This window comes from Podarcis gaigeae (assembly GCF_964106915.1).
Source record: "Podarcis gaigeae genome assembly, chromosome: 2".
NCBI classification, from domain to species: domain Eukaryota; kingdom Metazoa; phylum Chordata; class Lepidosauria; order Squamata; family Lacertidae; genus Podarcis; species Podarcis gaigeae.
This window is the reverse complement of record NC_139679.1, coordinates 64,544,910-64,560,285: the sequence shown is the minus strand read 5'-3', so window position 1 is coordinate 64,560,285 and position 15,376 is coordinate 64,544,910. Positions and strand designations below refer to the sequence as shown.

At 44.9% G+C, this 15,376-nt stretch overlaps 1 protein-coding gene across 3 annotated transcripts in view; it reads right to left on the bottom strand.

The window, feature by feature from the left end:
* Positions 1–14,722, bottom strand: part of LOC310839802 (proton-coupled amino acid transporter 1-like) — a 45,233-nt gene extending 30,511 nt beyond the window's left edge. The window contains exons 1-7 of one of the 3 annotated variants that reach the window (XM_083728740.1): positions 14,579–14,722; positions 8,918–9,065; positions 6,948–7,038; positions 3,992–4,080; positions 3,036–3,131; positions 1,885–1,969; positions 447–665 (exon numbers count right to left, since the gene is read on the bottom strand). In XM_083728740.1, coding sequence (XP_083584866.1) covers positions 447–665; positions 1,885–1,969; positions 3,036–3,131; positions 3,992–4,080; positions 6,948–7,038; positions 8,918–9,060 — 723 coding nt within the window. In that variant the 5' untranslated portion in view covers positions 9,061–9,065; positions 14,579–14,722. Of the gene's footprint in view, positions 1–446; positions 666–1,884; positions 1,970–3,035; positions 3,132–3,991; positions 4,081–6,947; positions 7,039–8,917; positions 9,066–12,664; positions 12,717–13,930; positions 14,034–14,578 lie in introns of those variants that run through there. The other 2 variants (XM_083728741.1, XM_083728742.1) reach the window with 2 other exon arrangements.
* Positions 14,723–15,376: the final 654 nt, after the last annotated feature.

Here is a 15,376-nt window from a genome sequence, read left to right as displayed (position 1 = left end):
AGCAAAAGCATTCTGCTTCTTCCTATACATCAGGAAAGGTGAGCTTCCAGCCTTCTAGATGTTGTTGAACTTAAAAAAATAATCTAACTCTTTGCCCTTTTTCCTAGGTCAGAATTCTCCTCAAAATACAAAAAGGCTTGGTTTTTAACCTCTTCACCTTTCAACTGAAGCGAAACACATTTTGCTTGCCATTCTCTGTTGAAATTTAAATCATAAGCCAGTTAAGGCAGAAACCTGTCTTGTTGTTTACTTATTCTATATAGCACCATGTACATTGAGGGTGCTATATTAAAATGGAAATACTCCATCCAAGGGGCTGCGCTGACCTTGGAGCTGCAGCAAACTCCTCTGATGGCTCACCTACAATTGCAGGAGGCCCTGCAAAATGGCACCACCATTGCTACAGGGAAATTCTGAAGAGATTCCACACTGATCTTTGTACATACCCTCACAATGTACTGGTATATCATTATCAGGCTGCTCAGCATGAGAAGATTGGCCAGCATGGAGAAAATGGAAAGGAACTTGAGATTCTGGATAAAGACGAGCAATATCACAAATGGCAACAAGGACAGGATGTATAACTGGGAGCTCATGGTTGGAGCCAATAGCGAAGTTTCATTGGCACTGCAGTCGTTGGTCGTGCCATTGGCCGCAGATATCACCTAAGGATCAAGAGAAGAAGAAGAAGAAGAAGAAGAAGAAGAAGAAGAAGAAGAAGAAGAAGAAGAAGAAGAAGAAAGTTGAATGGGTGATTAACAAGCAGGTGGTTTTTGCTTGATTTGTAATACAATTCTGAGTGTGTGATTGTCAGTAAGTTAATCTGCGATTATCTAATTCTAACTAGGGGACTATAAGGAGCTAGGACTAAAAGCAGGATTAGCCAATGAGGTTTTAGTTGGCCATGTTGGCTGGGGTTGATAAGCATTGTAGTTCACAATATCTCAGGACACCACTATTTCTGGATTTTAAAGGTAAAGGGACCCCTGACCATCAGGTCCAGTCGCGGACGACTCTGGGGTTGCAGCGCTCATCTCACTTTATTGGCCAAGGGAGCTGGCATACAGCTTCCGGGTCATGTGGCCAGCATGACTAAGCCACTTCTGGCGAACCAGAGCAGCGCATGGAAATGCCATTTATCTTCCCGCCGGAGCAGTACCTACTTATCTACTTGCACTTTGACGTGCTTTCGAACTGCTAGGTTGGCAGGAGCAGGGACCGAGCAACAGGAGCCTACCCCGTCGCGGGGATTCAAACCGCCGACCTTCTGATCGGCAAACCCTAGGCTCTGTGGTTTAACCCACAGCGCCACCCGTGTTTTACCAGTATGAAAAGGGCTTTTAAGCACCCTGACTTGCTTGGGAGCAAGGACCTCTCCAAGTGATGGCTCCAGTTGCTCTCATGAGATTTTGCGGGGCCGTCTGAGCTCCCACAAGATCTCATGGGAGCATCCCAGACCCAAAGTGCAGAGAAGGCCCTGCTTCCCAAGCAAGGCAGAGAACTTGTGTTTATATAATTTGTATCTGCAGGTACACAGCCACAGGGTGCCTGTTGGGTACATCATCCTATTCCAGGCCAAATACAGGGGCAACATATTATCCAACAGGTCTAAGGCAAGACCAAGCCTGATATGTAAGAGGGTCCTGAGTTTCGTATATCATAGCCAAGCCATGCATTTGTCACAAGTTAAAAGGAGAATAAGAAGGGGTGGGGTTTTTTAGCAGCTAAGACAGCTCTAGTCGTAGAAACAAGTCCCTTCTCTGCCAGTCTTAGCATTTTCTACTAATTACAGCAGTAATGAAGATGCTAAGATCTCTTAAATCCCTGAACTCTCAACTATGTTGCCTGCAGACAAAAGAACCAGTAAATTATCTATAGACTTACCTGTCTCAGATTGTCAGCTAGGAATACAAAATATACGCAGCAGAACCCCAGTTGAGTGATAATCAAGAAAAAACCAATCAGGTACCTGAAAAAATAATCAATTGTAGCAATTCAGTCTAAATCAGTGGTTGCAAACCTTTTTTGGCCATGCCCCACCTAAGCATTTTTAAAATCCAGGTCCCCCTCCGTGACATATAATTCTTATTATTCAAAAAGTGAACTCCTACTCACTTGGAGAAAGCCTAAAAGGCCATTAACTGTTAATAACTCCCTCTTGAATTGCTCCTCCTTAAAAATCAAATTGCCCCCTGCCGGGCACGTGCCCCATGTTGGGAACCACAGGTCTAAATAGATAAATTCAGCATTCAGCACTAGTGTCAGAACTCCAATTTCCAGTTTTTAAAAAGCCCTCATGGTTTCAGAAATTTGAAAGCTTATTTGCCAAAAGGGACGTCAATGGCACTAGAAGATTTGTTTTTTATATTTTCTATTATAATGATTATAATTACAATACCAAGTTAATATATAAATGTTTTCTGAAGACCCAGTCAAGTTTTTCATATTTAGAAAGTTGATTTCATAGCAAGAACTTTGCAGAATAAATGCAACATACCTGATCAATCATCCACCATCTGCCAAATATATGAGATCTACACATGCTGTGCCAAACAGGCCGGTTTTTACTTAAGCATGCATTTATAGGCCATATTTGTTTGAGCAGCCCACGGGTGGGTTACATACAGCTTAATGCAACCAAGTCACATAACGCTTATAATCATTAAGCCAACAATAAAACCCGGGGGGACGGGGACCATGAACTTTTGCAATGAATGAGCACCTCCCCGCTCCATGAAGGAAATATTTTAAAAGCATTGTTAAACAGAATATTTGTCTCTCCTGCCGCAGTCACTACCCCACCCCACACACACATTTAAGATGCTAAAGAGATTGAGGGGGGTCAAATCTGTGTCCTTTCAGATGTTGTCAGACTCCACCTCCCATCAGCCCAAGTGGCATAGCCAATGCTCAGGAATGATGAGAATTGCATCCTTCCAGACGTCGCTGTAATGGTTCCCTAGCCTCTTCCACATGCACAAGCTGCTTACACCCAGACTCACACCTCCAGCAATGCAACTAAGGTGAGCAAATACCTTCCCCAGATGGAGTGAGCCCTAAGCCACGCAACAGGGCTGGCTTCCAGTCCATGCATCACAGCATCGCCATAATCCACAAATCGTTTCTGATGCCTATTTGAAAAGAAAGGGGACAAAAGGACACGTGAGCAAGAAGGGAGAAAATGAAGACAATTTGGAAGCCTCTCAGACTGTTTGCTGCCTGACGATAGGCCTCAGGTCTTAATAATAATAATAATAATAATAATTTATTATTTATACCCCGCTCATCTGGCTGAGTTTCCCCAGCCACTCTGGACGGCTCCCAATCGAGTGTTAAAAACAATAAAGCATTAAGTATTAAAAACTTCCCTAAACAGGGCTGCCTTCAGATGTCTTTTAAAGATAGGATAGCTGCTTATTTCCTTCACATCTGAAGGGAGGGTGTTCCACAGGGTGGGCGCCACTACTGAGAAGGCCCTCTGTCTAGTTCCCTGTAACCTCACGTCTCGCAATGAGGGAACCAGAAGGCCCTCGGCGCTGGATCTCAGTCTTGGGTGGGCTTGAGTGAGACTCATAGAAAACTTGCCTCTCACACACTTTCATCAACTTGGTTCATGTTATGTGTGTGGGCCTTAACAGAGAAAGGCAAGCTACCTTGGGCTCTGGAGAGAGAGAGAGAGAAGCAAAAGCTGGATGCTCATTTTGCTTCCCCTCCTAAGTATTTGTCTTGGACCCCCCTGAAAGCACTGTCCCATCCAGGGATAGAAGGATCCTAAGAAGAGTTTGGTGGCAGCCCACCTGAAAGCCTCTAGTACAACTAGTCTACCCAGACTGGCAGTCATGGAAGGAAGGGAATGGAAGCCAGCATCCCTGTCCCCCCCAAGTTCCATTACGTTCAAAGAATGGGAACGGAATATAAAGAGGGATGTCACTGACAGGCAAGGCAAATTCATGTTCTTTGAGGAATAACAGTAGTTGGAGTTTCTTCTTACTTGTTGCAGAAGTGGTGAGCACACTTAACCAGCATCTGCATGCAGTGCACCGCAATTATTCCAATCCCAAGCAAGCTGAGAGGACCCATCTAAACAGCGCAAGAAAGAGAAGAGCATTAGGAGTACACTCTTGTGGCTGAAGAGAGAAATGCAGGTTCTCATTTCAGTAAACCCAACCGTAGCCACTCGTCAGAAAGAGAAGCTCACACTCTCCAAGAGGTTTGTTTCCGTGGGACTTACCATCATCGGGTTGACAATGATAGAATATAGCATGTGCGTGTGTTCTTGTATCTTGTAATTCTTACAACAGGAATGGGAAAGTCATGGCCCAGGAGATGTTGCTACAACTACCATCAGCCTCAACCACCACGGCCAATGGCCAGGGATGATGGCGTTGTAGTCCAATGCCATATGGAGGGCCTTTGGTTTCCCATTCCTGGCTTACACACCACCTTGTGTGGCAACTTAACATTGCAGGTGGGAGGCTACCAGATCTGGCTTGCCTGGGTGGCTATGTTATGCCTCCACCATTGGAGACAGTCTGCCTCTGAAGAGCACAAATGGGGAGAGTGTTTTTGTTCACTAGTCCTACTTATGGGCTTCTTATAGGCAGTTGGTTGGCCAATGTGGGAAGAGGAGACTGGATTAGTCTGATCTGGCAAGGCTCTTTTTCTTCAATACTAGTTGATGACCTAAGTCACATTTGAACTGGGACTTCCTGATTGACAACTTAGTCACTCAGCCACTATGTTGCACCAACTCTAATGGAGCATAGAGGTCTGTGTAAATGAGAGGAGCTCTGAAGATGGGCATCAAGTGGTCTAGTTACCACAGTAATCAAGAAAGGCACGGAAGGGGCCTGGTGTCTTGGCAAAGGCCATTTACCCTCATTATGGCACTGCTAGGTTTCACCTTTTGGGAAGGCACACAGCTCAGCCTTCCACTTGCAGGAGGAAAGTCCATTTTCTGGCAGCAGTGCTGAAGAAGGACAGCCACCTCCTGCTCACTGCTGGCTAGGAAGGACCCTTTGTTAGAGGCTCTTCCTACACTTCACGGGCAAACCAAGAGCAGCAGAACATGAGCAGCTCAGAAGGAGAAGGAGACCACTTGATAGATCAAGGGCTAAGGAGAAGGACTAGAACAAGAATAAGGAAGGGGGAAACGGAATCTCTTCTTAATGCACCTCACACTGTTGGGGTGGAAGGTGCATGCACCAAACACAATCACAGAGGTGCTGGTGCTTCAAAATGGAGGCGTCTGAGGTTCCGCTGCCTCCCTGTAGAGGGGCCACTAGTTGTTTGTGCATGCCTATTGCTTTATTTAAACACAACTACCGTATATCTTGAAGAAACTCTTTTCAGCCCTATTTCACTTTTTTCACCTGAAAAAGTTCCAGGCTCTCAGTTTCTTCTATGACTCCTCTGTTGGCTCTGACCATTCCTCCTTGGAAACATGACGTATGCAAAAGGCAGCTCACGATCCAGCCACTCACAGCCAATTTCACTGGGAGAGTTACGTACCTGCCCTGGTCCTTTCCACTCCCTTTTCCAAATTGCCTTGTTTGCTGGTAAGCCCATGGGTAGAGTTTGTTCTTTATAACTCAAGTTATTTACAGTATCAAGCACTTAGGATTTAAAAACAATAAATATTGCAGATTAACTTGTTTGTGGCTAAAATATTGCTAATAGCTTGTGTGTAGCTAACATAAATTCTTTTGTATACAGTATCTCGTAATATGAGATTAGAACTATTTTGATGCAACATAGCTTAATTGCAGTTTTCATCATCTTGATTATGTGTCCCTGAAGAACCTTGTTGTGTTGGAAGAATCACAGAACTGCAGAGTTGGAAGGGACCCTGAGGGTGATCTAGTCAGGCCCCCTGCAATGCAGGAATCTCAGCTAAAGCATCCATGACAGATGGACATCCAAGCTCTGCTGAAGAAACCTTCCAGGAACCTCTCATGGGAGTCTGTTCTACTGTCTAGCAGCTCTCACTGCCAGATAGTTTCTCCTGCTTATGCCCACATTGCATATCCTAGAAGAAAGTTAGGGAGCATAATTTCAACACGCTTGAGGAATTTTTTTTTTAGGTTATGGCCTACATACATCTAATACCTAACCAATGTTACAAAACAGAGAGTAGATCTGTTGTTCAGGCTGGGCTGGGCTGCTGTTGCACAATGTACAAACAGGCACTTCCCTGCTGTTGTGGGGACTTACTAGTAGAACAGGAAGGAGAGAACCCCGGTAATGTTTTTGGCTTAGATGTTTTGGATGGCTCCTTTGAAATTGCTAGAAATCAGCTCTGTGGCTGAAGGCTTCCATTTATTTAAAAGGGTGTGTAGTCTTAGTACATGCTTTCTCTGCTCTGCTTGCAGCCTGAATTGAAGTAGGATGCTGGAGCTTGCTAAAAGCAGTCAAGGACTACTTCCCATGCTACAACTCTAATTAATGAAGAAATTGCTCCCTTGATTTCTTCCATTCTTTCCTTTGATTCTCCCTCCCACAGCAAGTGAATCGGTAACCAGATACAGGTACACAGAAAATGCATCAGCATCTCAATATACATAGTCTGATATAGAAGAAAGGAAGAAAACAAAAAAAAAGGAATGGGGAGAAGTTACCCACAGATTTCATTTCACCTTTGCTGTCTTGGTGATTCTTCCATGCCCACCAGAAAATGAACGTGCAGCTTACCAACTGCTAGTGATTAGATTATTTTGTGACTGCGGTAGCCCAACTAAGATTAGAACTGAGAGTTCAGATCTTAGGGATGTTGGGAGTTGTAGTCCAAAAATATTTGGAACCCCGCAGGTTCCCTCTTCTGTCCTAAGCCATCAGAACAAACGTCATTTGTCAAACAATGAAACCTGCAAGCTCATCTTGCCTTGTACAAAAGCTGGCTGAGAGTAACCACAGAATCTGAGCAACTGGAACAAATGCAAAAGTCTTACCACAATGCCAGCATTTTTGATGGCCAATGGGAGCCCCAGCAGGCCGGTACCAATGTTGCCTTTCAAAAGGTGTATTAAGGTTTGAAACCATCTGAGGAGAAAACAAATGCAGAGAAGGCCATCGATAACTTTCAAGGGAGCATCCCTATTTTTCCCCAGTGGAGACAGTGAATTGTACATAACCTGAGAAACTAATTTCAACTGTGGTTTAAACTCCGTGCAAAATTTAAGATACAATTAAGGATTAGGATGCACTAATGGACAAGCTGAAAAACTGATTCCGTTATTAACTTATATTTGAACTTATTTGAACTTATTCCACTCAGAAGATGCTCTAAGTGGTTAAAAAAAATAAGAGGCCAACTAACATTTATTTTATTTTTTTACTTTTACTAACATATTTTATAAACTTCATAGTAACAAAACAGAACTTCAGGCACCATCATGATTAAGATAATGTGGACAAAATAAAAAAGGGAAAGAAGTAGGAAAGATGGAGGTGGGTTAAGTTCATTTGAAAGAAGGCAAAACAGATGAATCCTCACTAGACACTGACAAGGTTTTGATGCATTAGACAAGCCTCTCTAGAGAGACAGCTGCAGAAACCACCAAGAGAACTGAATTTTGGGGCATACAATCTTATTTCAGGTCTTACATTTAGAGCCATTAGTCTTCTCTCACAAGGTAGAACAGAATACATGGGAGAAGACACTCTTTAAGGGTAACCCAGGCCCAAGCTTTAAGTAGTCAAACACATTTAGTGTAGTCTGGAAACAAATCAGTAGGATGTAGCCAATGAGCAACTGGTCTCACATGCTTCTGGCAGCTGGCAGCATTCTAGACCAGCTGAGATTTCTAGAGAACACAGAGCACACTATCATGACATATCACAGCCTTCAGAACAATGGCCAGATCTTTCATCTACAGCAGCGATAGCCAGCATGGTGCCTTCCAGATGCTGTTGGACTACAACTTCTATCAGCGCCAGCCGGCATGGACATTGTACATGGATTATGGATGCTGTAGTCCAACATCACTTGTAGGCCACCATGTTGTCTCTCTCTAGTCTGCAGGAAAGGTGAATCAACTGAAGCTGTAAAAACAAACTCCAGGCTGCAGATAGGACCCAGCTCTGAAGCTTCCCTCTAAGTTCTTCAACAGATTAACCAGCTGCACCTGAAACTCCTTTTGTGTGGGAAAAGAGTGATAAGAACAATAGCCAGGGCAAAGAGCAAAATAACATACGATATAAGTTAGAGATGTTTCGGTCATTTGAACGAAGAACTATGAAATCAAATACTTGTTGAGGCTGGGAAGCATTGCATTTTCTCCTGGAAGCTAACACAAATTTATTGCATTTCTCTACAGCAAAGTCTTGGTTTGCTCCTGCACATAACTGTTACTGATCAGGGACACCAAGCCTGGGACTTCAAGGAACCCAATACATAAACAGAGAGCAAAGCAAAGTAGGGCTCATTATTTTAATTGGTTTCAGTACACAGAACGTGGGCAGAGGGCAGGTTTTCCAAGTTCAGGGTAGCCCAGAGGAAGTAATGTAGATGTGCAATGCCTCTTGGAAAAAAGGTGGGCTTGCAAATCATGGAGTCCTGCGGAAATAAAGGGGCCAGAAAATTTATAGAGCCCGGGTCTTAAATAATCTGAAACTTCACAATAATCTTGGTGGACTGGATTCATGCATCCGAGGGTCTAAGAAGTGCCCCAACTTACCCACAAGTGACATAACTGCTAGATGAAAGAAGAATTTGGGTTCAAGTCTGAATGCTTACTCCCAACAAACTTAGAAACTTAGCCATGCATAAGTGGTGCATATGATTACTCTCTGAGAGGTTTTTTTTTGTATTTATGTCCTGGATAAAGCCTTGCAATGTCCACTAATTTTATCTCTCTCTCGCCTCATTGAAAGCAATTTGTCTGTGCAACAGCAGGCAATGAAGAGCACAATCACTTACGTTGTCCCGTTTGCCTCTCCAAACCGCTGATAGGACGAGGGGCTGGAAAAGTTGCTCAAGCCCTCGGGAGGGCTACCATCCGGAGACGCCTCTGTGGAGCTGTAGTCATTGTAGTCTTCACTGCGCAACCGCCTGGTGGACATTGTGGCTGCGGGAGAAGAAGAATTAGAAACCACAGCCCCTGCCAGCTCAATGCTTCCTCCCGGGGCTGCATCCATCGCATGAGGTTTCTCCGGATGGGACATTGCTGCAGCACAGGTGCCCTGCTCTGATCCCGTGGAGCAGGTGCTGCCAGGGAGAGTGATTATATAGTGGCACACCTCCTGACCTACGCAGGAGGAGTTGCAACAGGAGCAAGCTCAGAGGAGAACTCCAGATCAGAGGAGTGCTTTAGCACCAGCACTTAGCTATAATTATCACTGGAGTCAAAGAGTAACACTGTCAAAGTCCGGGACACCCACACTTTCCCCCTGAAGGCAAAACCGAGATAGCCACTCTTGATTTCTTCGGCCATCGCCGCTACCTTGAACATTATCAGTATAGGCATCCAAATTTAGCTGCCGAATTTGTGTCGGTTCCCCGTCCCCCACAATCAGAATAAGAGGCACATTAGAAGTCAGCACCTATTTCCTGAATCCTGCAATTTGCCCCTAGTGATACTGATGAAAAACCAAAAAAGGGGGGCGGGGGCTTTTTCTATCACCCAGGTTAAAGAGGTGGGCTTAGATTTCAGGAGAAAGAAAGTGTCCATGCAAAGAACTGAAACTTTTGCTTCCTCTTCCATGCACACTGATGAACTTGGGTACAAAAGAGTTTACCCCCTACCTTTTTAAAACATTGCAGTGATTAACATCAGATACAGGCTCCCACATGTTTCTAGGTTAAGCAGGTAAATCCTACAGTACTTTCACCTACGAAGACTGTGATCTATCTCAACCTCTGCCAAGGTGATGTCCTTCAGTTGTTTCACACTACAACTCCCATCAGCCTCAGCCAGCAAGGCCGATGGGAGCTGTTGTCCCTAAACAGAGGGGCTGATGGGAGCTGTAGTATGAAACACCTGGAAGGCACCAGATTGGCAAAGGTCAATTCAGCTATTCCTCTTCTTCCTAAACACCTCCTGTTGCTAAAATATACCTTTCCACTGGGAAATAAAATGCAAGAAAACATAAACAGATGCTACTCAACACCTTTCTTTTTCTTTCTTGGAAATGATAACCATAGCTGTCAACTTTTCCCTTTTCTTGCAAGGAATCCTATTCGGAATAAGGGAATTTTCCTTTAAAAAAGGGAAAGGTTGACAGCTATGATGACAACTGATACTCAGTCTGCAGAAGACTGGATGAAATGAAGTTCACTGTGGAGATTGAGAACTTCTTTCATGGCTTCCCTCCCCCTCCAAGCTTTTATGGTTTTTGATTTCCAAGAAAACAGTTTTAGCAAGTCTGAGGGTTCCTTGTGATTTTAGGAGCAACAAACTACAAATATGTCAGTAGGCTTGATGCATATAAGTGGCATGACTAATAAGGACTAACTAAGAGGGAGGCACACCCATTGGAGCTGTGGGCCATGCATTGCCTTGTCGCACAGGGTGGGGGAGCGAGACCAAAATTTGACACACACATGCCCTCATGCTGCCTTCCCAAAAGCAGCTAAGCAAGGTGCAGGGATTTGGGGAGGAGGTGCAAGGCTCTGGCAGGGTTGTTTTCTGCTGCTCCAGAGAAGCGGACACGGAGCAATGGTTCCAAACTACAAGAAAGAAGATTCCACCTAAACATTAGGAAGAACCTCCTGACAGTAAGAGCTGTTTGACAGTGGAATTTGCTGCCAAGGTGTGTGGTGGAGTCTCCTTCTTTGGAGGTCTTTAAGCAGAGGCTTGACAACCATATGTCAGGAGTGCTCTGATGGTGTTTCCTGCTTGGCAGGGGGTTGGACTAGATGGCCCTTGTGGTCTCTTCCAACTCTATGATTCTATGATTCTAGGGTCCTAAACCCCTCCCACCTTCTTCACAAAAAGAAAAGTGCTTACCAGGCTTTGGGAAGGAAGTGGGAGGACTCTAGGACCTTGTCAGAGCTGTCATGCCTCCTTCCCAAAGCCCAGCACCTCCTTACCTGACTTTGGGAAGGGAGCATGAGGGCTGCCAGGGGCGTCAAATGTTGCCAAAGGCTGCCAAAAAAAGCCTAGAGAGCCACATGTCGGACTGCCTTACTTCAGACCTACTATTCCCAGTGCTTCAAACCACAGTTTAGAGGATCAAAAACCTATTTTGTGATTCTCTGTTCTCTCCTTCCAAAGACATAAATTCTCTCCTGTTATTCAGAGTTAGTGATAAACTACAGTTTGCCATTACAGCCAAATGATAGTTTGTACAACAAGACAGAGGAAAGAATGAGAAAGTAGAATACTCATTCATGTACCACCAAATCATGGTTTTGTGTTACATCTATCTGAGCCATTGTTTAAGAAGAATTTAAAAGATTTTTTTCTGTATTTTATGTCCATGCAGCCCATACAGTTCCATATACACATAATGTGTGAACCAAATTATTCATATATTTAATTAACAACAGTTTCTGAAGGTTCACTTCCCTTAGGTTTTCTAAGTTCTAATGTGACTTGAAATGTGCCAAGATTTTGGACTGCCAGGTACAAGTTTTTTGATATTTTTTGCTGCTTTTCTGCTGGAATTTGTCTGGCACCTATTCTGCTTTATATTAATATGTTTCTTTCACTCTTCAGCATAGGGCTATCTTGCTGTAACGCAAATGCAGTGCCAGTAGTAATTATCTAATTTATTTATCTGATTTCTATTCCAACAGCTCATATGATGAACCTGCAATAGAAATGCAGTACAGAACACACCTCAGAAATACGCAAGCTATGCAAATGCATAGTATAGAGATAAGTTTTCCGTTTCATTCACATATGCACACTGTACACAGAATGGAATGGAAGTTTCAGTTTCATCATTGAATTCTCCCCAAAACAATTGTTGCACCATCTTAGCTGAATTTAACATACATTCAGAATATTCCAATAACCTGCCACTGCCAAAAGATATTAAACATGGAGCAATCTCAGCCTTTTCACCAAAAATGGACCCTAAAGTCTATCCTTTTTTGCAATTGTAAAAGGCTACAATTTCCAACCTTTATATAACAAAGCAAACCCTAGTTGCGCAGAGCCTAACAACTTAAGCTGCAAGCTGTTGTGCACAAAGAAAACTCTTGCACAAAGTAGTCCAAGTACAGATAATTACACAGCAATAGCTGTGTACTCCCTCCTATCCCACTAGATCTATCAGAGCTGAAGCAGAACACTCAGCAGCTAGGTATTAGAGTCTGAGTACTGCAAGGCACAGATAATCGCTCTCTTATTCTCCTATCCACCCCTGGCATAATGCCATCCTATAATTACCCCACCAATAGGTAGTGGGGTTCCTCTCTTTTGAAAACTAGCCAGGGAAACTAGCCAGGGAAAAGTCTCCTCCCCACTGATGGCATGGATTAGATTAGAGACTATGAAGCAGCAGGAAGCACAAAAGGCCAATTCCACTACAAACAGCAAGAACAGCTAGAGGAGGTGAGACCTGGAAAAGTACTGGAGGAAGGGTTACAACCTCAGATACAAGAAGAAAGAAATCACAGGACAGAGAGATCCTGAGAAGATATTGACATCATAACTGGTCATATACCTTAGTGAAAAATCAATCGTGACAACAGTACTGTAAAAAGAAAAAAGTTTACATAGCTTTGTTGTCTCCTAGGACTGCCTCCTAAGTACTGCAAAACAGCTGCATTATTGGTCCCAGTGCTTTTTATCTAAAAAAATGTTTAAGGGTACTCTCATTTTCCCACTCATATTGAAATACTGCCCCACAATGAGGCCAAACATAGATTCACAAAATGTTTAGGGGTATGCGTCCCCCTGCATCCCCCCCAGAAAATAAGCACTGATTGGTCCATTTAGCTTAGCATAGAACTGAAAGCAGTTCTCCAAGGTTTGGGGCATTTATTTTTCCCATTCCTACCTGGATACCAGCTGAAGCTGGGATCTTCCACATACAAATGTTGGGATTTGCCAGTGAGTTACGACCCCTCGCCAATTCTTTGATAATGCTGTCACTCACAGGGGCCTTCACTGAAGTGAATGCAAATATCTACTTGCCACGGAAAATCACAAGCTTGTGAATTGCTCCAGATTCTGTACTGCTTTTAATCACGACTTGGACTCTCCCTCCCCCCCCAACCCCTGTCCTTCCTTTAGTTTTTCCCCAATTGTGTTTACTTTTATATCGCACTACAAATTGCTATGGTCCATTGCAGAGATTTCTTTTTCTTGTTTTTCCTTCATTGGTTGTACTGTTAAGGATAAACCAAAACCAGCAACAGTAATAATATTTTGTAAGGAGTAAAGTAAAAAAAGAAAAGAAAAAGAAAGTCTTGAAGAAGAATTGCCCATAACATACTTACATGACCACCCTTGTGTACACACAGTGCTCAAGTAGCTCCTAGAAGGCAGCAGTTCAATGACAGCCCCAGTCCCTGAGGCATGCTTCCTTCCTCGCATCCTCACCTAAATTTAATTAACCTAGCAGTGTCTTTCTACTGAGCGCTGTATCCCAAGCACTTACTGCTGAGAGATATTGTCTATGAGATTCAGTTGGCACTTCAAATCCACCATATATTTTCCGCCTGCTCCAACCTCTCTGCTCGACTACATTTCTTCACAGCTTTCCCAATCTACACTGGCTCCTCAGCAAGAAAACCTTCTTTTAGCAGATACTTCCACCTAACTTGCGTAACAACTGCAAAGTAACTGGATTCCAGTTCTGCTATGCAACTTCCTCCACTTGGGCCCTCACTTTCCTAAACAGAAATAACCTCTGTTTAGAATATGAAAATGACATCTCCATGTGCAGTCATTTGCTGCGGCTACTAATTTGGATGTTGCCGCGTACAGCAGCGTCCAAGCACATTAAACGAAGAATCATAAAATAAAATGACACCTACCCGATTCGCAAGTGCAACCTTCTCTCCTCTGTTAAGCAGCTCTTGTTTCCCTCCTTCATGATTCCTGAACTGACACTCCAATGACTGCTACCCACCCACCCCAGCCCTGCAAGGCAAGCCAAACGTTATCCTTGGCAAAGAACAAAGTCACCCATGACATCTGCATGCTTAACGTTAAATACAACAACATAATTCGTCCTCGCCAAGCATGCATCTCATGATCTAGCCTCTGACATGCCCTTTCCTGGGGTACGTTGTCTCGTGACCCATTCCAGATCTGTACGTTATTCAAGATCATAACAATAAACAAAAACAAAAACACGGCCAATCAATCCCTCCCACACTGATGCGCAAGCACATATGCAGCTGCACCTGACAGGCTCCTGAGCCCACACCTCTGCGCGCACCCCTTGGGCTGCGCACCTATCCTTGGAGCCCAGTCACTACACCACTTAACCTTGCTGCCTGGAGACATCTACCGACTTAGCATCTCCGGTCGTGCAGCAGGGAACGCGCGTGGCCCCCTTTGCCAGGCTAAGTCCGCGCCCACTTAGGCTGGCAGCCGCCCCAGCGCCCGTCCCCCCCCCCCCGTGCCAGCTTCCCCGCAAGCCTTGCAAACATCCCCGCTCCATCGCCCCCATCACTCACCAGTCCCACCCCGGCAGGCAGGATCCTTGTTCCGCCTTTCCCCTTTCACCGCCTTTCCATCTTGGCCTCTTCCTGCAGCAGGTCATCTGATCGAACCGGCTTTGTATGCTCACGTGGCTCAGCCGGAGGAGCGGACGTCACGCCGAACTCTTCCAGCCCAGGGTGGGGATTTCTCCGAAGCTGCCGGTTTCCACTTCCGCCCGGACAAGGAGCGCTGCTGGGGATAACGCGCGTGCGCAGCGGCGAAGCCGGAGCATCGCCTGGGTGGGTTAGGCGCGCCTCCTAGAGGGCAGCGCCAGAAAGGAACTCTTCCAGGGTCGTTCAAACTTGGATTTCCCCCCCCCCTCCCCAGCCGTTGTTGGACTACCGCTCCCATCACCCTTGACCACTGGGTCCTGCTAACTAGGGCTGATGGGAGTTGTAGTCCCACAACAGCTGGGGACCCCAAGCTGGCTAGCCAGCCCCAGAGTGCTCGAGAGCTCCCCAGAGCCAGCCTCTCAAGAGCAGGGGCGTTTGAGGTGACCTGCAATTGCAGGAGCCCCACCTGGTCGTCGCCTTCGCCTTCTTTGCATCTGGTCGTGGAGTTGGGACCACGAGGGTCATCTAGCCCAACCCTCACGAAGTTCATCTTTTGCCCAACGTGGGGCTCAAACCCACAACCCTGAGATTAAGAGTCTAATGCTCTACCAACTGAGCTATGTTTCAGAGTTTTGCAACAAATGCTGCAGGCCTTTTAAAAGTACACGCTTTCCCCCTCAGAGATTTCTGGATACTTGTTGTTGTTATATATTTATTTAC